The sequence below is a fragment of the Temnothorax nylanderi genome, unplaced genomic scaffold (genome assembly GCF_030848795.1).
Source record: "Temnothorax nylanderi isolate EJ_2023f unplaced genomic scaffold, tnyl_v1.0 TNYL_tig0012_pilon, whole genome shotgun sequence".
Taxonomy (NCBI): domain Eukaryota; kingdom Metazoa; phylum Arthropoda; class Insecta; order Hymenoptera; family Formicidae; genus Temnothorax; species Temnothorax nylanderi.
In genome coordinates this window covers 2,197,661-2,219,661 of record NW_027249074.1, presented here as the reverse complement: position 1 = coordinate 2,219,661, position 22,001 = coordinate 2,197,661, and the positions used below count along the sequence as shown (strand labels likewise).

The 22,001-nt window shown below is 44.5% G+C and overlaps 1 protein-coding gene across 2 annotated transcripts; it reads left to right on the top strand.

Annotated features, from left to right (window-relative positions):
* The first annotated feature begins 3,432 nt into the window (after nt 1-3,432).
* On the top strand, nt 3,433-21,529 carry Side-iii (sidestep III). 2 transcript variants are annotated; one of them, XM_071697565.1, is made up of 15 exons: nt 3,433-7,402; nt 7,697-8,159; nt 11,008-11,140; nt 11,277-11,485; nt 11,998-12,108; nt 12,948-13,151; nt 14,169-14,314; nt 14,427-14,577; nt 15,204-15,334; nt 16,150-16,309; nt 17,057-17,353; nt 18,017-18,337; nt 19,461-19,751; nt 20,224-20,333; nt 20,964-21,529. In XM_071697565.1, the coding sequence occupies exons 1-15, from the start codon at nt 7,394-7,396 to the stop codon at nt 21,075-21,077; spliced, it is 2,850 nt and encodes a 949-aa protein (XP_071553666.1). In that variant the 5' UTR covers nt 3,433-7,393; the 3' UTR covers nt 21,078-21,529. The 2 variants fall into 2 exon arrangements, with proteins under 2 accessions (XP_071553666.1, XP_071553667.1); XM_071697566.1 differs by having other exon boundaries at nt 3,444-7,402; nt 7,728-8,159.
* Nucleotides 21,530-22,001: the final 472 nt, after the last annotated feature.

Genomic DNA, 22,001 nt, shown 5'->3' with positions numbered 1-22,001 from the left:
CGCCCAAAGGCGACGGCAACCACGTTTCGAATCTGACGCGCACGCACGCACGCACGCACGCACGTACGCACGCACGCTGACACGCACGCGACACCTCACCGCTTTTCGGTTGACACGCGCATCGTTATGCATACCGTAACGCCGAACGCCGTAGGAGCTGTCGAAGTGGGGCCGAGGTAACAAGTCAATTCGCCGACGACTTCGTCACCCGGCGCCGCTTCCCGTCAGGTGGGCGAGGAGATAATAGCGGAGCTATAATTCCACGTTCACTCCGTTCCCGCGCGGTCGAGTCAATCGAGATCGTGGGCGACGAAATACGGGGAGATTCATGTCCGCGTTTTATTTTAATCGGCCGGCTAATCGCGGGCATTTCAATGACGATTTTCGACGAAGGGGATTAAGAAAGTACGACGAACTGTATTTTACACGATTGGATTTTCACGAAAATGCGGACAATCGTCAAGTTCATATTGTCAGTGGCGTGCGTTTAATGAGAGATAAATATTGACGCAGTTAGTTAATATTAATCATTTTCGTTACGATGCACTTTCGCTTATTGAATATTTAACGCGTTAAATGGACATGCAAAGTTGTGCAAAGAACGGAGTAATTTTAACAGTTTTCCATCATCCATCTGTACAGTTTTTTTTTTTAATAACGTAAATAAATTGTTTGGAAAATGAGTCAACTATCATCCTCAAGATATATCTTCAATATTTATACTTGCAGCCTGTTTTTACAAGAAATCCAAAAGTCCAAAAAAATTAATAATTAACTTTCTTTTATTTAATTATGTCATTATCTTGATAAACTCTGAAAGGAAGGGACAGATCATATTAATTTGTATATAAATCTTGTGATCGGAGGCCTTTCAAGGGCCATAAATGCTGTAATATAATGAAAAATACACGACCCTTCCCGTATCCCTTGGACGTATAACTTTTCCCCCCGTATTCAGATAACTTCAGAGTAGGACATAATATAAAATAATGACGTTATTGATATAGACGATAAGCGCCACCCGACAGTTTAAAGGACCCCAACGACCGAATATTGAGCCACCCCTGTCTGATTCCTCCCCTAACATCGTCTGCTCGCGACATAGCTTCACAAAGAACGTCGCGTCACGCTTTCTTATCCTTAAAACGTCGTAAATGATTTCCTGCCCGGATAATCTCCGATATCTGTACATTTGTTACAGTTAATTATAACGGCACTCGAACCGATAATCAATTACGACTAATTAAATTATTAATTTACTTGTGTCTGCACCTAAATTTCTATTATTTCACGTAAAAGATACGTCAAATATCGATATCTGATTCTTAGTGACATTGATTTAATGATATTTAACCTAGCTGTCATAAATATTGATTTACTCTCCGAAAACGTGGATTAATTACTAAGTGCAAAGCTTAATATATTACTCAATTTTCAGGTAATATAATATAAATATATTGCGCTACGAAGATAGCTACTGTCTATATATAATCTCTATTTTAGGTTGCAGAGGAGCTTTTCTCCGTAATTGCCTGATATTACAAAACTTAGTTCGAATTAAATCAAAATTCAGGTCGCACAGATGGCGAAAGGAACTCGCGCATTAACATTTACCGCGTTGCAAAAAAAATTGCATTTTTATTAAGAAAGGTATTCAGAGGCATGATGTATGTCATCGATTTATCGTTATCTAAAGATTTCGCCAGATATATTCTCTCATGCTAAACTGAAGTGAATTATATCATTGACATAAGGAGCACAAAAAACTAGAACAATTTTTTAATATACCATGCATGTTTGTTCAATGAACGTTGCGAATATAGATTAATGATTTTCTTGTTAAACGAAATAATCCGAAAGCAGATAACTAAACATTCATTTTTAACTATTTTCGCGTACTAAAATTGAGCCGAATGTCGGTTATTTATTTTGAATTATCCTCGCAGATGACTTGTTTAATGGGACGATAAACGGGATAAATAAATTTACTTTACAGCGTGAATAATTTGATAGAAAAGTGATACATTATTGCTTTTGTGCCAATTAGATCATTTGTCACGCCGTAATTTTCTCGTGAACGACATCGTTCCGCGGATCGTGGTTCGACACGAGGGCAAGCGGGGAATTCTCTCACTCGTGAAAAACCGTAATAGCGCGGACAGGTGTTACGTTTACGTGTGACTCGCGACTCGAATTGCCGCAGGACGAGAGAGAGAGAGAGAGCAGAAATTTTCTCGCTCATTCGTTCGTTCGTTCGTTCGCGAGGCTCGTAATAACGCGAGCAGGTGTCGTATTATACGCTCCTGTGTCTATCACCCACCCTTAAGGCATCGTGACTTCGCTCAGTAAGGGCGAGACTATTACTACGCAGGGTTGGATTGGATACGGGGGAAAAAAACCCGGGCTTCCAGGACATTAGATGATCGCGCTCGTTTTTTTTTTTCCAACCGGAGCCTTCTCCGCTGTATTATCTTGGCCTACCGCTGACGCTTCGTGCCTCTCTGTCTCCCTCGTCTCCCTTCGGAGATACCACGTAAGACAGATGACCTGGTCATTTCGCGCGAGCCACTAAATACAGGGTGTGTCCTATCGATAACGGGATACGTAATGCCGCGGGAATGCGCGCCGGTAACCATTCATCTCTCTCTACGCGACTCTTGAAACGACTGTTTGAAAGAGAATTCGATTTCGAGCTCTCGCCGAAGTTAACGGGCCACAACGTTTTGCGCACCTCTCCTGCGGTAGATCTTGCACGGGTTGCGAAACTGGCTCACCGGCTCCTCACGTCGAACTTCAGAAAGTCATTTAATAATTAATTTCTAATTAATTTCGAGACATTTGCTAATTGACTTCTTACCTCGGTCGAAAAAGCCGATCTTCTCGGGATCAACCTTAGGACTTTCGACGTTAACACATTCCTGTAATTGAAACTGCGCTAAAATTGCTTCAGATCGGCACCTCGACGGTGCATAACGCAAAAGTCATTATTATCCATTAGTTTATGCAATCTATATTTGAATTTTCAAGGCTGAGAGTCAGCACATAACTTCGCTCTCGCTCAACTTTCCGCGAAAGAAAAGTTGATCCTCAAATTTGCCGAGAATACGCTCCTCCAAGTTTGATGTAAACTTTATGAAACACCCCGTATACCAGCTAGATCCCGGTGCCTCCAATTTGTTTTCTCATGAATACTTTCCTCCGATCCTGGCGACGGCGTGAATGCACCGCTTGCGCAGTCGCACTCGCAATAAATACAGACAGTCGTCAGGAAAGTCTGTGGATGAGAGTTTTAGGGTAGACCTCGATCACTATCTTAATTTAATTTCCATTAATTTTAATGGATATTTGTACGAAGGAACAAAGATCAGAATTATAAAAAGGAAGGAATATATGAGTTGATAAAATTCACATTTTCTCACAATTTATTAAAGTAATACATTATTACATCAATTATACATAGTGAAACAATAATATCATGGATTATAGAGAGGCTTTCGGACTCTTCTCGGCCCACGAGCAAAAGTTCTAAAAATTTAGAGAGAAAAGCTGATATCCAATAGCATTACAAAACAAAACGTGAAATCGAATCGCGCTCCTAAATTCTGCATCAAATATATTCTTCATTGCATCACATTTCTCTCTAATACTACAATTACATAGATTAAAGTTTCAACTGCTTCGCGATCAATCGCTCGAAATAGAGAGACAGCAATCAATTCTTAACGTTACCGGTCATCTAATTTAGCTTAACTGGCGTTATTTCGCGTTGTCAAAGTCAAGCAAGCAGGCAATGGGACATCGAGCATCAAAATACAAAGGAGCCGAAGGACGATCCGCCTCGACGTTCGCGTCGAGGGCAAGCTCGCGTTGAATCTCGCAGCAAGATAACGGGGGTATATACGTTGTCGGTCAATTCCGGGACACCCTATGGCGCACCCCACGCACGGACAGCCCTGCGCGGCAGCGCGCTCGGCACGTTCTCCGCCACCGCCGCCTCCACCACCGCCACCGTCGGCGTAGGGGGTTGTACATCGCGCGGGCATCGAAACGCGTCGAAACGCGAGGCGGCCGGATCGGACTGACACGCGAATCGATCGGCGCCCCGTCTCTCGCGCGCGTCGTCGTCCTCTCTCTCGGCGGCGGGTTATAGCGGCGTGCCCGCGCGACGAGGAAGCGTGCAGCGCAGCGTAGCGCGTCGCACGCGACAGCACGCGTCGCGGAGAACGAGGTGTTTCGCCGTCGGGTACGAGGGTGCGAGGTAGATCGTGGGAGCGAAAAGCGCGGCTCCTGCTCGCAACACCGGCTGAAGCCGTCGCGCCGCGCCTCGCGCCTGAAGGCGAGAAATTTCGTGAGAAATTCAGCCGGTGTCGTCGACCCGCCACTGCCACCACCGCTGCCGCCGCCGCCGCCACCGCCGTCGCCGGCCCGCGATCGGACCGCGATCGTTATCGAGATTTTCCCGCTGCGAGTGAGTGCGAGATCGTCTGGGGAAGAGCGTGAGAATCGGCAATTCGCCGATGGGTACGTCGAGATTCAGCGTCGGTAGCCGGCTGGTTAAAACGAGATGAACGGTTCGGCCCGAGGTGCGCGTGTGATCGGTACTTCCATTGACTGATTTAAAAAAGGGGTAATCCCTCGCAGGAGCACGGAAGTTGGGACTGGAATTTTTTGGGGGGAAAACTTGCGAACGCGATCGGCTGTGCGCGATTGTCCGTATCTGCTGCGAAAGAAATCGTTGGGCTCTGTCAATTACCGTTGTCGAGGGGCAAGACGAAAAGAAGCTGGAAAAGTGAAACCCCAAATTGGTCCTAAATTAGCCTTTGAATCTTTGAGAGAGGTTTCAACGAAAGCGGGGAAAGGGCAGAGAAACGAGAACGATCATGTATGACTAACTACTGATGCGGTGAAATTTTTACTGTCAAGAAGTAGAACGATTCGCGTCAATAAAAAACGGAACCGTTGTCGAAAAATAGAGTCGATTAACTCGAGAGCGAATTTCACGAATTCACCTCGTCGGTTTCGACGATTTTGCCGTTTTCTACATGTGTTTTATATCGTCGTTTTTTTACGGACGATAGCACCCCTATACATCTTATATTTTTGACGGTCTTTTCTTCGCGGAAAAAGGAAATCCACGAAATAATACGGGGGGATGATCGATCACGGCGGAAATTGAGGACCAGTAGAGTAACAACGGAAGTATCGTGCGTGTGTCGAAGTGCACGCCTCGTGCAGCGGGTCGACCGATCTGTCATCGCCATTGTCGAATCGCCTAACGGCGGCCCTAAGCCCCCGCAGGGAGGCAGCCCCAGAAGGACGATAATCCCCGCGGAGAAAGGCGGTGCTTCGTCAGGACGCGTTGCGCCATTTCAGGTGCGAGCCTCGAGCCTTCCGCTCGAGTGCTTCAGCGTGCCTCGGCTACTTTAGGCGAGAGAGCTTGCTTTCTCTCTCGCGAATCACGCGGCGAAAGAAAGCGTTCAACGGACATCAAAAGACCCGGTGATTAATGAACGCGGGTAATTAAGAAACATTAAGGAAGGCTGCCGAAGGACTCCTCGAGATCCTCGTACTATTCGGAGAGAGCGTGTTGCCCTCCCCTTTCCCCTCCCCCCCGCTGCGCCCACCATCTCGAGAGGATCCTCGCCGGAGGACATCGCCGCGGGGTTGACGGTGGGAGGAGGCCGTCTACCTTCGAGGTAAGAGAGAGAAAGAGAGAGAGAGACAGAGAGAGAGGGAAGGAGAGAGGAAAGGAGAGAGAGAGAGAGAGAGAGAAAGAAGAGGGGTGGGAGGCCTTTAGGGGTGGAAAATCGTTGGAGAATACCGTCGCGGTGAAATCACTCCTCTCGAACGCTCGCGAGACGATCAGACCGCGAAGCATCCCCCGCCGGGGGCCCGTCCTGCTCCCTTGCCTGCCTTTCGCCCCCTTCGCCCTCTCGCCGCTGGGCTGGAAGTGGTGGAAGTGGATGTCTGATCTCGGACGGAATGACAATAAGACTCCCCTTTGATTAATCGACGGAACAGACAGAAAGAGAGAGGTAGAGACGGAGAAAGAGAGGGGGTATAAGTGAGAGAAAGAGAGGGAATTAGTCCTCTCGCGAGACGACGGATTGTTTTGCAAGTGCTAAGAAGTTCCGGCTGTTAACAGAACTGACTAAATATAACTCGAGAGAGAATCGAGTAACTTAGACATAAATCTACCGACTCGAAACCGAACGATGATTCGAATAGCGCCGCGCATTGAGACATCACGTCTCCCCATTAAGGCCGACAAGATTGTTAAAATGTATTAACACACCAACCCTCTCTCGCGATAATAAGAAGGTATTCCCCGGTATCGACCTGTGGATCGTCCGGAACGTTTCAACGTGATAAGATACGTGTCGGTGTGTAACGAGTGCAACGATTAATCAAGTGATTAACGATTGTCCCTCCCCGACTTAAAGGATAAAGTTGCTCGGCTAATCCTTTCGTTGCATCCGGCCGTCGAAGAACTTTCCAGACATAGAGCAGCGCGAGGGGCAAGGCGCGCGACAATAACGCGAATGAATTTGGGAGGAGACGGGATAAGTAGAGTGGATCGAAATTAGAATCGTGTGCAGCCAGTGGAAGAGGGTCGGCGCTTGATCAGGCGGACCGGCCGACCCAAGCCAAGCTCACAAGCTGAGCTACTGAAAAGAACTCATTTACTTAAAGAGATCTTTCGCAGTATGGCCCTACCATCTCTGTAAAATTGTGTATTACACAAGTCGCGGAGAATGATTGGACGAGGCGCGTCTCTATCCGCGAAACGACAATAAGACGTACGCGACGCGTTAACAGTAAAATAATTTGTAATAATCGATCATAAAGCGACGAGGAATATCGACGGAATTCCGATGCCGGCCGGATGTTTTCAAATGTCCATCTTTATTTGAGCCGGCGACAGGCGTCAATTTGAACGGTGAGTAATCTGCGCCTCCATGCATCTTCCTGGACGAGTGACGAATGCCGGGACGTAATCGACAACGATAAGCGAACGTTAACAAATCACAGTGTGGACAACGGGAGAATTTGCGTGATCGGGAAAGGACGATACAGTAAGGTGGGCTGCGTGACGAAATCGTGTTACCGAGTATATACCGACGAAGAAGAGTTTGATGGGCATGAGAAAAATAATGGTAATGTAGCAGCTGCAGCAAGAGAGCAATTGTACACCCTTAAATCCGAGGACAATAACGTTAAGTGAGGGTAATCAAAGGCAACCACGTGAAAACAACGAGTAACCGCTGTTGAACTCGATATCGCAACGTAATAAAAAAAGACGACGATATATTTTAGCAACGGATCGATCGGGGAAAGGATAAAAATAGTGACAGTAATAGGCGCGAGAACGTTATCCTGAAATATTAAGTCGATGCAAAAGGTTTGTCCGTATGACTTCTTATTTGTCTCTATAGACATTATTTCTGATATTCTTTATTATCAATTTTATCAATCTTAATAATTGCACGAAAATTCTCAAAAATTTGCAAGTTTAAGTATTATATGTAAAAATTGGTAAAAATGAATTTTACGAAGAACTTTGCTTACCAACAAAATTTTATTATTTGAAAACATTTCTTTTTTACTTATTAACACGCAAAATTTGATACAATTAATATAACAATTTTAAGAACAGCGCAATATGTATTTTAACATTCTAAAGTAACAACGAAAGGCCCGGCAATCCTTTTGCACTGATTTAACAGTGATACAGTACAACGAGACTCGGACTAAAGGGCACAGTGAAGGCAGTGAGGATTTGTCAGCCAGGCACTTCGATGCGCCTCGACAGCAGACGAGCTTCGAGCTTGAAGGATCCACGCGCGAGTCGGTGAGTCGGTGTCCTGCGTGTTCGTCGTCCCTGCACGCGCGCCCGGGACAAGGAGCCGGCGGGGGCAGGTCCTTCCCGGTGTGGAATGACAATAAGGGGGCGCCGTACCCGCGGGGTGGTATTATGCAGGGAACGACGGATTTGAGCGTGCCACCCAAGTGCCCGGCGAAGGTGTCGCATCCCCTTCGTGGGATGGCACTCGGAACGCTGGCCGAGATAGCGGTGAGACTCGTGATTAGCGGCTACATATTCGCCGTGGTCGTCTACGTGAACGCCAGCGGCAACTGGGATAAGGACGATGACCTAGGTACGCGCGGCGAACTCGAGCACGAACCGGTCGCACGAACGATCGAGATTAACCACTTCCCTGACCCGCGCGAGCGATATACGTATTCCTTTCGAGCGTGTCCCGAAATTACCGGTTATCCCCCGACTGGAAATCAATTTTCCCGATTTTTTTCATTAAACAAAGGAGATACGAGAGGTGTCTATTCGTCATTGCATTTTCTAATATTAAAAAGTATAACTTTTTAATTGTGTCACGTTTTCCTGGCGAATCGAGCCTCAAAAGTCCGTTAAAGTAACATTCATTTAAAGTTACAACTCGTTATTTAATAATGAAATATTTATCGATTCTTCGAACCTTAATTTAATAAAATTTCATTTCTGAAATTGGAGATACGTGTTTAATTTAATTTAGAATGAAGAGTTCTTCAATTGCTAATTACTCGAAAACTATCGGTGTCTCAATATTCTCGTTGGGAAATCGATATTCATAAGTCGGAGGAAATTGTAGCTGAAAAAACTCATTTTGTGATTTTGGGCACAAAACGGTCGTTTGTTATTTTTTTCTTTTTTTTTAACGGAATGTGAAAATGTGATAAAAAACGAGTAGGTTACAAAAAGAAGCGTATATATGAGCGCGTATGTGTTTCCACAAAAAATATATTTTATTTCGAGCGTTATTAAAAAAGAGAAGGAAGAGGAGAAAATTGAATAATAAAAAAACAGAAAGGATGTTTTTTTGCGGTCGGTTTCCCGCAAAAATACCTGGGGAAGGAAGTGGTTGTGAAGCTACGCTTATAGCGATTCCCGCTGCTTTTCCGTAGATCGTATTATTATTTCGTTGTGCGCGATATATCGCCAAAGATTAACAAAGAAGGAAAATTTTCCTTGATCAGAGCCACAATGGGTCCCTTAATTCTGCTGGTAGCTTCGTTTGCCGTGCACACTCAGCATGTCCGGCGCAGAATAGAACTCTATATGGCTTTTGTGCGCAAAATGGAACCCAATACGTATTTCATAAATGCATATTGAAAAGTGGAAAACTGACAAAGTCATGAAATTGAAAACTGTTAGAATCGATATTTACAAAGTTATCATTTTTAAAATAAAACTGGGTCAAAAACGCAAAAGCAAGGCTGAATGCTCCCTTAAAACGTGGTGAAATAGTAAATAAGTTCCTGTTAATGCATATACCTACGGTTAATGCCTTGATGAAAAGTGCGAGGCTTTTACAAGTTTTGAATTTATAATCCATCCCGTTTACAGCTGTTTGAAAATTTTCCACTCATATTTTCAATTTTTTTCGTAATTACACGAAAAGGGCTATCTCTTATCTCGAACTTTTATATTCACAGCTATTTTCCAGTTGCATTTGCGCCTTGTCAGTTTTTTATTTATAATCTTCGAAATGCCTTCCGCATAAAAAATGACACGCGTTTAAATAGATGGAACAGATAATAATCGCGCTGATACGATGCTAAAAAAGATAAATGGCTCGTGGCACGTACATTTTTCATCGGGGCGTCACAAACAAACGTAAAAGCGATATCCTGCCGGAAGAGTTCGTATTCGTGTTACAGACGTCGTTCGATTGATGAAAATTGCGGCATATCGGAAAACGGGAAATCAGGCGCGCCAGCTTGTTGCGATACCGGAAATCACTCGGAGCGTGAAACTTGCTCAAAGAAATGTTATGCGCGCCGTAATTATATTTCGCGCTGCCGGATGGAAACTCTCCATTATGCGCGAAAACGAACTTCATTAGTGATATTTTTCAAGCTGCTTTCCCGTCTCTTTATTCGTAAGAAGCAAAGCAGCTCCCTTTTTATATGTCGCGCGCGGCAGAACTCTTTCTCGCGTCAGAATGGAATGTTAAATTGGAGGAAAATGTCTCTTAAGATATCTACACATCCTTGAAGCGACTCTATTTCGCGAAACGCGTAATGATATTACGCGCTCGGAGTTCAAGATCCTCACACAGCTGCGTTACTTCAGGGTAATTTAAAATCACGCCAAACAATGGGAGCAAAAAAAATTTAATCTCAAGTTTTTCGCTGCTAAATCTCGTTTACCTGAATGGCTTGTGAGTTTAGTTTACTTATAATACTTCCTACTAACTTAATAACTTTCTACGTTCTTTCGTGACATAAAAGCTGGCGTTACGGCTCATTTAACTTATTAACCATATAATTAGCAATTCACAAAACGTCGTAAGTTACTAAAACATAATGGTCTTTGAATTTACATTTAAAATTCAAAATTACATAATATTAAATAATACCTCCGTGCATTCGACAGAATTATTAACTCAATTATTAAGCGACCCGTAATGCTTGCCTCTAAGAAAACAGACGAGGTATTGTAAGTAAAATTATTTAGCATTCAAGTTAATGAGATTTAACCAAGAAAGAAAAGTCGCACTGTTGTTTACAGCAAGCTTCAAAGAAACCATTAAAAATTAGAAACATTGAAAAGATTTCGTGATTCCCCTTCAATCTTAATTTCAACCATTTAAACTATCGATTGAAGAAGATTATTTACAGCACAGAGAAGTTATTTAACCACTAATTACTGTGCAATAATATCCTTTCGCTGATAATCTGGCTGTCTTTATCAATCACGTTGAATATGCCACGCAAGTGATATTTTCATCTCGGTTTAAAACATTTATCTGAACCTTTTTCTTTGTGCGCACGCGTTCAATACGTTCAATAAATAAACCCGCTGATAATAAGTGCATGGTAAAATAAATGTTGCGTTTGATAGATACGCGCGCTTGCTGCTTTATTTAATTAAATTTAACGCTAGCGTCACGAAGTCATTGCGCCGGCAATTAACGCGTTAACCACCTTTCTTCAACGTGTCTCCAGTGTCCACGTCTAAGGTCAGCGCCGTACTTGGCCGTACCGCCACTTTGCCTTGCGACATTGAGCCGTCCACGCGAGAGGATCGCGTCTACATGGTCCTTTGGTTCCGCGATTACGCGGTGAAGCCCATATACAGGTAAGCAGCTGGGCCACCGAGGAAAGCTCGAAGAGAGGAGGGCTCCTCAGGGCTCGAAAACACGTTAGAAAGAAAGAAAAGAAAATTCAGAATTACTCGCGAATTACTTAGAGAAGTGGGGATGAAATGTACGCAGTTTCGATGTGCGGGGACGGTCGTTCAACAAGGCCCTGAACTGGTCGGACAGCACCGCCGTGGGACCCAGGGCCTACTTCATCACCGTGACGAGGCCGGCCGCGCTCTCGTTGGAGGCGGTCCAGCTGGACGACGAGGGGATCTACAGATGCCGGGTGGACTTCAAGAACTCGCCGACCAAGAACTTCCAAGTGAATCTCACGGTGATCGGTGAGGAAACTCATTACCGTAACGACCGCGTAACGCCGCGCGCTCCCGGTATGATTAACTGCGGCCCCGCGGTAACGCGTAAAACGCCCCCGAGGATCGTCCCGTAGTCCCGCGCTAACAGAAGAAGAAGGAGAGCGAGCGGAATTAGCTGCAGTTAACGTCGGCCGATATGCAGGGTCTTTTTTCATCTCGGCGCAAAGTTAAACTTGCCGGAACAATCTCCGTCCCGTCTCGCGCGGTTTCGCTAATTGAAGGGCCCGCCGCTGCGGTAGTCTAACCCACTTTCCTTCGAAGTTCCACGGGGGGGGGAGGGCAAGGGAGGGTCAGGGGAGAGGGAAGGGAGGGGAAGGGAGAGGATGAAGTGAAGGAAGGGGATGAATTAATCGAAATTTCATTTTTGCAAGTTTAAAATTAACTTTCGCGAGCTCTCCTTAAAAAGTCGGACTAGACCGACCGGGTCATTATCCGTCAATTATGGAAAGCGAACCGCCGGTTCGCGGAATTGTTCGCAGTGCCGCCGCACCAGCTACTCATTTACGACAGTTCCGGGGTGCAGGTGGAGAGCGTCGCCGGGCCGTTTCAGGTCGGCGTGGAGTTCGGTCTGTCCTGCGAAGTGAGGGGAGGTGAGCACTGAATCCGTATTCCGATTCGTCTCTTTGTGATTTCTGTCCTTTAGGATAAATTTCGTGCAAATACGACGGGGCTTTTCGAGCCCTTATCTGTGCCTTGAACTTCCGCTCGCGGTTATTTACATTATACGCTCTCGGTTTGGCGCTTGTGCATATTTGACATCCCGCTATGAAAATGGTAAATCAACGTTATCGTCGCGGTTAATTATAATTTGGGACACGCAGTCCGCACGTATCGAAATTTCTTTATAATCTCTCTTTACAATTAACATAATTAAATGACAGAGGCGGGAAGTGAGATACGGTATTTCGGAGATAAAGCAAATTTCTCGTCGCATATAGTTTAAAAGTGGCGATGAATTTATCATTACATGTGTATATATACACGTATATAACCACGCGTTTTCGAGTTTGTAAAATTTTATCCGTTAATTCCTCTCCCTGAGAGAAATCAGCTTTCTCATTAATATGTTTAGTCGAGATACGAATCTCGGCGAGAGAGCGACAAATTACCCGACCGGGCCCTCTCTTTACGCGCGTATAAATCCCAGCGTGACCCCCGCCCCCCTCACAAGATCGCGTGAACAAATAAAAAGCGTGGAGATACCGCGGGTTATCGTTAGCAATTAAATACGAGCCCGGCCTCCAAGTGGCCGGGTATTACGCGGGCGCGCCCGATCGGAGACACCCGGTATTAAGGGTAATTATGGCCCCGGTGATTTGTCTGCTGTCACGCGAGACTGATCGACGACGAGGCGAGCGGGAGGAAAAGAGGGTAGGGGGGGGGAGTTAATTAGCCGCGTATAATTTCCGTGCTTTCCGCGCGCGCGAAGGGAAACCCACGCCGGTGGTGAGCTGGCTGGTGAACGGCAAGGAGGTGGACGGCAGACTCGAGGAGTTCGGCCAGAACATCGTCGTCAGCAAATTGACGGTGCCGCAGCTGCGCCGGGAACACCGCAACACCACGTACAAATGCCAGGCGGCCAATACGCATCTCATCCCGCCGCTGGAGAAGACCGTGATCCTCGACGTTTATCGTGAGTACCTTTTTACCCGATCCCACGTGGCCGAAGAAAATTTCCGTCTCCAGAAACCCTTTTTCTTCGGCAGCGCTTGATCTCTCTGGTTCTAGCCAACAGCGCACGCGGCGTGAAAATTTGTGGGAATTTACATTTTTTTTTCACGTGTGATAATTTTTCGTGCAAAAGCAAATGAGTTTTAAAGCTGCCAAACGGCGAAATGTTATAAAAAGAGCGAGTGTCGTCCAAAAGGGTTGAACGTGTCGTCCCGTTTGACACGCGATCAAAGCGTGCAGTCGGCATTCTAGAAAGTCGCGCGTGTGTCGTGATCTCAATTAAACGAGGTAACGAGCACATTTGACAAAAATATGGCATTTATTTACCGCAATATTGGTTGTACAATCTCTAATTACGCTTTTGCAAAGTTAATCAAAATCCCCGCGGCATTCAACCCGTTAATAATTCATATTAGTTTAATTTCGACCGCGGAAAGTAATCCTTTCGCGTTTCTGGTATCGGCTCGATAAATTATTGGCAGGTTTGTTGAAGGTAGAGGAACGGCGACCCTGGTGCGTGGATAACCAATGGCCCGCGCACCGCGAAAATAAATTCAGCTTCCTTTAATTATTCAACTTGAACAAATCTCGAACGAGCGGAATAATCGGTTCATTTTTTTTTCGTCCCTTTCAAACAATTTTATTTTTATTAAAAGCGCTGTTTATAACCTTCCGAAATAGATATCGATCGGATTAACGTTAAATGCACTTTATATATAACTGTTTTAATTAAAAAATCATCGCCTGCAATCTATAACGCGATGAGACGTGAAAAAATTTAAAAAGCGATAGTCGTCACAGAGGTTTAGAATGGACACCAGGGAAGATTTTTGCGTTCTAAGTATTAATTATGAATTCCTATGACCTCGTGACTTTTTGACGCGGATCGTGTTGGAAACTTTTAAGGGAGCATAAAAAGCTACGATATTACCCGCGATATAGAGAGCGCAATAAACGCGATTCCGCCGGTTGGTTCCAGTAAAACCGCTCACCGTGAAGATACTGTCGAAGCTAACGGTCATGGAGACGGAGAAGGACTACTCCATCACCTGCGAGACGGCAGGCTCGCATCCCCGCGCACGCATCACCTGGATCGAGGGAAACGAGACGTTCCGGAACGGCAAGGTCGATAACGAAATACTTTTTTTCAAACGTCGACGTCGCGCACGTCGACGCTTTTTGACACGTTCCCCCGAATTATCGCCGGTCCCCAGCAACTTTCGAATTGTTCCAGCAGGTAATGGAGAGCGGGAACGCGTCGGCGGTGCTGAGCACCCTGATGTTCTCACCCGTCCCCGACGATCACGACAAGATCCTCAAGTGCCGCGGCGAGAACCCGGCCCTGGCGGACGCGTACTTGGAGGACTCCTTCAAGTTGAATGTCGTCTGTAAGTGGCGGGCGCCGTTTCTTCGGCGCCACTTTTTATCACGCGACAAATCAGACCTCGATTACCGCGAAATCAATTTGCCGCCGATAACGTCCCGCGAGAAACGTTATATATCTATAAAATTATATTTTTATATTTTATATCGCTATTTTATGATCATCTTTTAATAGTAATTCTTTTGGTATTACGGTATATACGATATCGTTTATCTGTGCGAAGCACATCTGCGATGTAGATAGAAATTATTTAAGCCGCAGGATGTCGAGAAGATATCTCGATCAATTGACGTTTATTGGCTGTAACGATATTTCTTCACTGATTAGCAGGTAATAATTCAGACTCGGTCGAACGATTTAAAATCTGCACACGAATATGGTGTAAATGGCACTCAACAAGTTTCGCCGTGTTTCTCCCGGTGGAAAATGTGTGAAAATGGAAATCTGTTAAATTGTTAAATCCATTGTACGCGAATAACCGGCATGTCTTATTAATACCTTCTCGCTCTTTCGCGTTTTCCGCCGGCTTCAATATTTCACGTCCATTTTCTCGGAACACACCGAAATATTTCATTACGGTCGCGCACGTGAAACATTGAAGAACCGAGAAATTCTCTCTTTCTCTTCCAGTCCCGCCTAAGGTACAGCTGCATCTGGGCAGCACTCTGAACGCGGAGAACATAAAGGAGGGCGACGATGTGTACTTCGAATGCAAAGTCCGCGCCAATCCGGAGCATCACAAAATTACTTGGCGCCACAACGTAAGTTCCACCTTCAGTAACGAACCCACTTTAATCCCGGTGTGTTTGCCTCCGCGAGGCTGCCGTCTCACTTTTAAAATTTCGATCGCTCGAGCTTTGGCTCGAGCCACCAAACAGTTTCCGAGTTTTCCAAAAACAAAAAAAAAAGTTTTAGTGATTAAGCGCGAAAAGCACACACGCATACCCACACACACACGGTCCGAAAAATACGGGATGCCTGAACTTTACATTTCTATTCGCACGAGAATGGGTAATGGCTTTTTTATTTCGATAAGGATCGGTTCGAGTCACGATACTTTACGATGGAACTTTTAAAGCGTTATCTGAAACTTGCGAGAAAATGTCAGTTTTACGAAAGAAAAAAACAATTTTGCGCGGGAGGAGGGAGGGCAGCTCAGAAATTGTTCGTCTCTTCATGTCTACATGTGCATTTACTTCTCCGAGAACGGCAAATATCTTGTCGCCTCGCGTTTATTGCGTGGATATTTCGCGACACGACTATTCATAAACGGAAATAAACTTGGCATTTTCTTGGAAAATTTCGCCTCTACCGTCTCCGTAAAACGGGAAATTTGGGAAAGGCGTATCGAAGCCGGGCGGAATATACATATGAAATATTTATACGGAGAAAGAGAATCCATTAAAAGGGAATCCCCCGGTAGACGGCGACGAAGACGGGTTCGCGCGAAGACGAAAAGCTTTACACGAAATCTATTTGTCACGTTCCTTTCTTATTACCGAAGAAATATGGCGGAAAAAGCTATCGTTCTGGAATCTCAACCTCCGTGTTAAACGCGTTAATCCATCAATGACAGGGCGGCGTGCTGACGCAAAACTATTCCGCCGGTATCATCATGAGCACCCAGAGCCTGGTGCTGCAGGGCATAGGGCGCGACAACGCGGGAAATTACACGTGTCTCGCCAGCAACGATCGCGGGGAGACGACGAGCCCGATTGTGAACCTGAGAGTGCAGTGTAAGTAGATACGACAAGTTCGAATCGATAACAAGAGGACTTCGGAAAGTGAATGTGTAATCTCGACGCGAGTACACGCCGACGAGGATGAATCGAATTTCAAATTGAAGGATCTCCGCGAATAGGGAAAACATTTGCGCCACGAAAAATTTACGGCACACTTATTATATTCCACACAAATAAATTTAGATCCTTACACTTGTTGTTTGTGATATAAACAATTATGAATATTAATATGAATAAATATATGCATTTATTTATATCACAAATTAACGGGGCAATCTATGTAAAAGTAAATTATTGGCATGTTTAATTATTAAAAAGGTATTATGGGAGAATTAACCTCCGACCTTTTCACTGCTAAAAGTTACACATTTAACGTTGTTTCTATTTCCTCTAGTAAACTCCGAAATACGCGTTACACAATATGCCAACCGCGCGTATAATTGTGTTCGGGAGCGAAATATCTCGGACGTCAGATATGAGGGATTACATTTTAGAAGCCAATTTATTTTCAACCCTCCCGTCTAAGCCCTACGGCGAACAATATAATTCTCCCGATTAAGGGCGAATAAAACGGCTCTTAAACTCGGCATAATGCCGCTGTCGAAGTTCCGCCGATCAATAGTAGAGACGTGAAAAGAAAAAAAGAAAAAAAAAACACAGGAAGAAAAACTCCACATTTTTATCGTCTGTTCGACCAAAGACGCGTGTTCCCTTTTTCCTTTTCTTCCACGTGCGATCCAGTCGCGCCGGTCTGCAAGATGAAGGAGGTGACGATTATCGGGGCCTCGCTGGAGGAATCCGTGAAGGTGCGCTGCGAGGTCGACGCCGATCCGAGCGAGGTGGACTTTGTCTGGGAGTTCAACAACAGCGGCGAGAACTTCGAAGTCGCGCCGGCCAAGTTTGACGGCAACAACGGCACCACGAGCGAGCTCGTCTACACCCCCGAATCCGAGAGGGATTACGGCGCCCTGACCTGTTGGGGTAGGAACGCGATAGGGAAGCAGGAGGCGCCCTGCATCTATCAAGTCATTCCGGCAGGTGATATCTTACACGCTCATATCGAAGGAAGAGAGAGAGAGAGAGAGAGAGAGAGAAAAAAAAGTTGGAGATAGAAACTTATTCGACGGAAATTTATTCGACTGGATTTCTTCTTTTTTTTTCCACTGCGAATCATAATCCGGAAGAAATCCACGCTCCGTCCCTCCTGTTTTCAGGAGACAAACAAACGCGTCGGGGATTCCGTGAAAATATTTAAATACCGTGCGTACTGCTGCATCTCGCGTCGAAAACACATAATATTTAGATGTTCATATTTATAACTTTACGCGGATATTTACGCTTTCCTTTTTTCTTCCCCATTCGACTCGCTTGCAGCCGGCTTATCGCGCCGTACGTCATAAACTCGAAAATATTTGTTTTATCGTTCATTTTCTGCGAGACGGGCCGTGTCGCGGCCGTTCCATCATAGTTTACTTAAATCGTACCGCTTTTGCATCTGAGGGAAATTCAGACGCTCAAGAAAATGAAAAACGCTTTAATTTATATATTTTTCTTTAGTTTCTTTTCTCTATATACCCTACATGTAACTTTTTTCACTTTCTCGATAGTAGGGATTAGAGCATAAATTCTTCAAATCTCGAGGGGTAAAGACGTCTCTTTCGATTAATACCGAAATTCAATGCGAGAAATATGTCTGAGCAGTGAAGCCGAATCCCCTGAACAATTGCACCATCAAGGCGTCGCTCAATCAAAGCTCGGAAATCCTGGAGGTCGAGTGCGTGCCGGGATACGACGGCGGGCTCCACCAGGAGTTCCGGCTGGAGGCTTACGAGGTGCTGACCGGCAACCTCCGGGTGAACGCGTCCAGCGTGTCGACTGATCTGCCGATCTTCCGGATCGCCGTGGCCGATCTCCTGCCGGCCACGCACTTCTACCTGGTGACCTACGCCGTGAACGCCAAAGGCCGCAGCGAAGTGTCGCTGTTGGAAGACATAATGCTGCGCGATTCCGAGAAGCACACAGGTAGTAATTAAGTTGTAGAACGGACTTTTCATTCTAATATGTTAGAATTGAACTTTCATCTCATGCATGATTTTATCTCATTCCTCTCTTTTTCCTTTTATACTTTATCTATAGATATATTGTCCAGCTATCTATAATAGCAATAATAGATGGCAGAAATAGGAACCCTAAAAGAACGGTTCTTCTACAGATATATTCCCAAACGTTGTTCTAATTTCCGGAAAGACCATTCCATTCTGAAGGTTTGTCCTTTTGTAACTGATTCGACTGAGGAACCCGATTTAGAATGTATATTTCAGGTTTTCCCCCGAGAACAAATTAAATCAGATAAAATTGATGATATCCTGTGGAAGACCATCTTAAAAAAGATTGACAGAGATTCATTGCAAATAATACAATTCGACAGTTATTAAAATTGAAACGACTAATTCGAAGATTATTTTAATCTCCATTTCCGATATATTGGCATCAATTAATCATTTTGACAAAACCATGACAGAATAGAAATCATGTCCAATGTAATAATAAATCTAAACAATAATTCAGCTGATTCCACAAATTACACAGATTCGATGATTAAAAAATATTCATGTCATGTCTCTTATTTTTAGTTTATTATCTGCTGTACAGGGAAAATCCATAAATGCTCTTTCCGTTTGGTAATAAATCACGTTTCATCTTTTATTAGAGATTTGCAATGTATCTGATTCGCTAAACAAAACTACTGCTATGTGTTCTCATTTTACGAATAGAAAAATACCAATTTATTTTTAATTAAAATATCTTCCACATATTAAAATTTTCTGGAATAGAAGGAGAATAGTGCCACTCTATATCATAACTCAAGACAACAGCAATTTAACGCAATCGCTGCCGCGCACCATATAATTAACACAATTGACGGTAATTACAATTCGTCTAATTATATTATGATAAAGTATATTTTCTAATAACGTTAATTTTATCCTGCCGCGATTAATTGCGATTAATCTTGTGTGTACAACTAACGATCGTCGAATAAAAAGTCAGCTGAAGCGTAACGAGGGATGATTTTTTATCACGCGTGATGAAGGCAGCGCGCATAGATCCCCATCGCAGGACGAAATGTTTTTTTTTTCCCCAGACACCGGGGTCAGCATGCTGCCGTTGATCCTGCTGCTGGTAGGCTGCCTGCTGGCCTTTGGCGCGACCGTGATCTCCGTGATGCTGATGATGTATCGACGACGCGGCACCACGTCGCCGGTCCACATCGAGCCTTACATGAAGCAGCCGATAATCACGCCGCCGGACTCGAGGAACAATTCGATGCTGGACGTGACCCACGGCGACCACACGTACTTCGTCGAGTACACGCTGAAGCAGGTCACCGATTACGCGCTCAATAATCAACCGGACATCATACAGTCGCCGCAAGGTATCGCCATGATGAAAGATGTCACCTCGCGATCTGACCAAACCCCGATCGATCTAATATTCGTCTAATATTATATCTGTCGCGAGGTAATAGGAAAAGGGAATCGCGTCAAGAGTGAGTCGTTTTAAGGATTTATGGAAAGCGGAGATTCGAACGGGCAACAACGGAGCCTTGTGATTTCTGTCGAACTGTCATTTTCCGATCGTGTTACACGCTATTTTGAGTTCGACACTTCGCAGCAAACGTTCCTACCAAATAATAAACTTTTATTTGAATACGGCGAAAGATAGACATTTTCAAAAACTATTTGCAGAAAACGAAACTTATAATTTAAAGAACGCTCTTCTCTGCAGAGTACATTTGACTAGATTTTTTTTTTTTTTTAGTCACCCCGTCCGGTCTTCGTCCTCAGCGCTTTATTTAAATTGTTCGAGAGCCGTCAATGTAAAGCGGAATAACGTGAATGTTTCAGACCAAGAGAAGATCAAACGCGAGCCACAACTGTTTTTGCCAGTGAGACCGGACACGCTGTTCGCGCCCTATGACATTCACAAGCAGGGACTGCAGACGAACAGATGCGGCGTAAGTCATGCCAAAAAATATACAGCGGTATTTTTTTGAAAAAAAAAGGCAACGGTTGAAATAACATAAATACTGCACCGTTGCAGTCTGTATAAATTAATCCGATATCAATTTATGTTCTACTACCGCACCGTACTCGAGGGAAAGATCTACTTTAATTCTTATTCGGGATAATTGCCACGGAGTGATGTACGTGTCTTGATCCTTAACGAATCGCCCCGTATAATGAGTTCTCAAATTATCTCGAAAGAGGGATTGAGATAATTAAGTAAATAATAACGTGAAATGTGCCTTTGACTCTTTCCCCTCGATTCTTCACGTAGATAGGAAGTTTCAATAAGCGCGGCGAGATTCCGAACTCCGATTTGGAAGATTAGAAATTTAATCTGCCGTAGATTGAATTTCTATCGATCGCTTATAAATTAAGCCCGGCTATCTAACCAATCTCAGTTTAGCTGTCGCGCGACCGGTATATAACCGTTATGAATAATATCAATCTTTCGGAGGTCGGAGAGAAAGCCGAGGAAGCGCGATCGCTACTACTTTCGATTCCCAATTCTGTTTCTCCGCGCGGCGCGTGGAGAGAGTATTAATTAGATTTAGACCCGATATCTCCTCTTGACTTAACAGCTGAACCCGTTCTCCGCCAAGTCCTGGGAGCCCATCAGCTTCAAAGCCGATCGCAACCTGATGAAGGAGATCATCATCGCCAATTCCATACCGGGCCCGGAGAGCTGCGTGTAAACTTGATCGTGGGAGTGAATCCGGAGACGCAAACACACATACTTACACACAAGACGATACCACACACTCACACACACACACACAGCATATCATAAGGACGATCAATTTCGGAAGCCTGAAAACTGTATCGCGCGCCGTCGCTCGGATGCCACGACGGATACACGCGGATATCAAGGACAAAGTCAACGAATCTCGTGTCTCGCTTGTTAACGCGCGCCGGGGTGACATATCACGATGACGATATCGTAGCAGACATATCAGCATATCGTAGCATATCGTGGCGCGCCACGATCTCTCCCGAGATCATCGAGAGTCTTAGGATTTCCCCGCCGATCCAGCGCGAGACCGGGGCGAGGAGTCGCGGAGTCGTCGCGAGACGATTTAGTCGCATAATTTAACCGAACGCTACACGTGGTGTACTATTCCAAGTTTAATATATTTTGTGTCAAGTCTTGAAAGGTCTCGTCATTTCATAGCGCCGTATTATCACGACTGATATATACCTTTCCCCGCTTTCTATTTCAATTCGTCCTACTCATTCATGCTGAATTAATTTTAAATATCTGAAAGAAATTTGTTATTGTCCTGTATGTGTGTACATTATTTATATATTTTCTGAATTATTTTCACCTCAATTTATCTTGTTCGTCTTATTAATAATTTATACGTTTTTGATAAATGATATTGATATACTGAGATGATGGATACGCTCCAAATCTATTTCGTCCTTCCGATCAAATTATAATAATATTATAATAATCCTCTTTATAATCTTTGTACCATAATAATATTAGTCCAGACTCAACTTTCTTCTTGATTATCAAATTAGATCAAGCGATTTCTTTTAAGAATAAAAAGTAAAGACTTTATGAAAAGATACTGGCTTTTAAAATATGAATTTATCTTCAATATTGTATGCAGAAA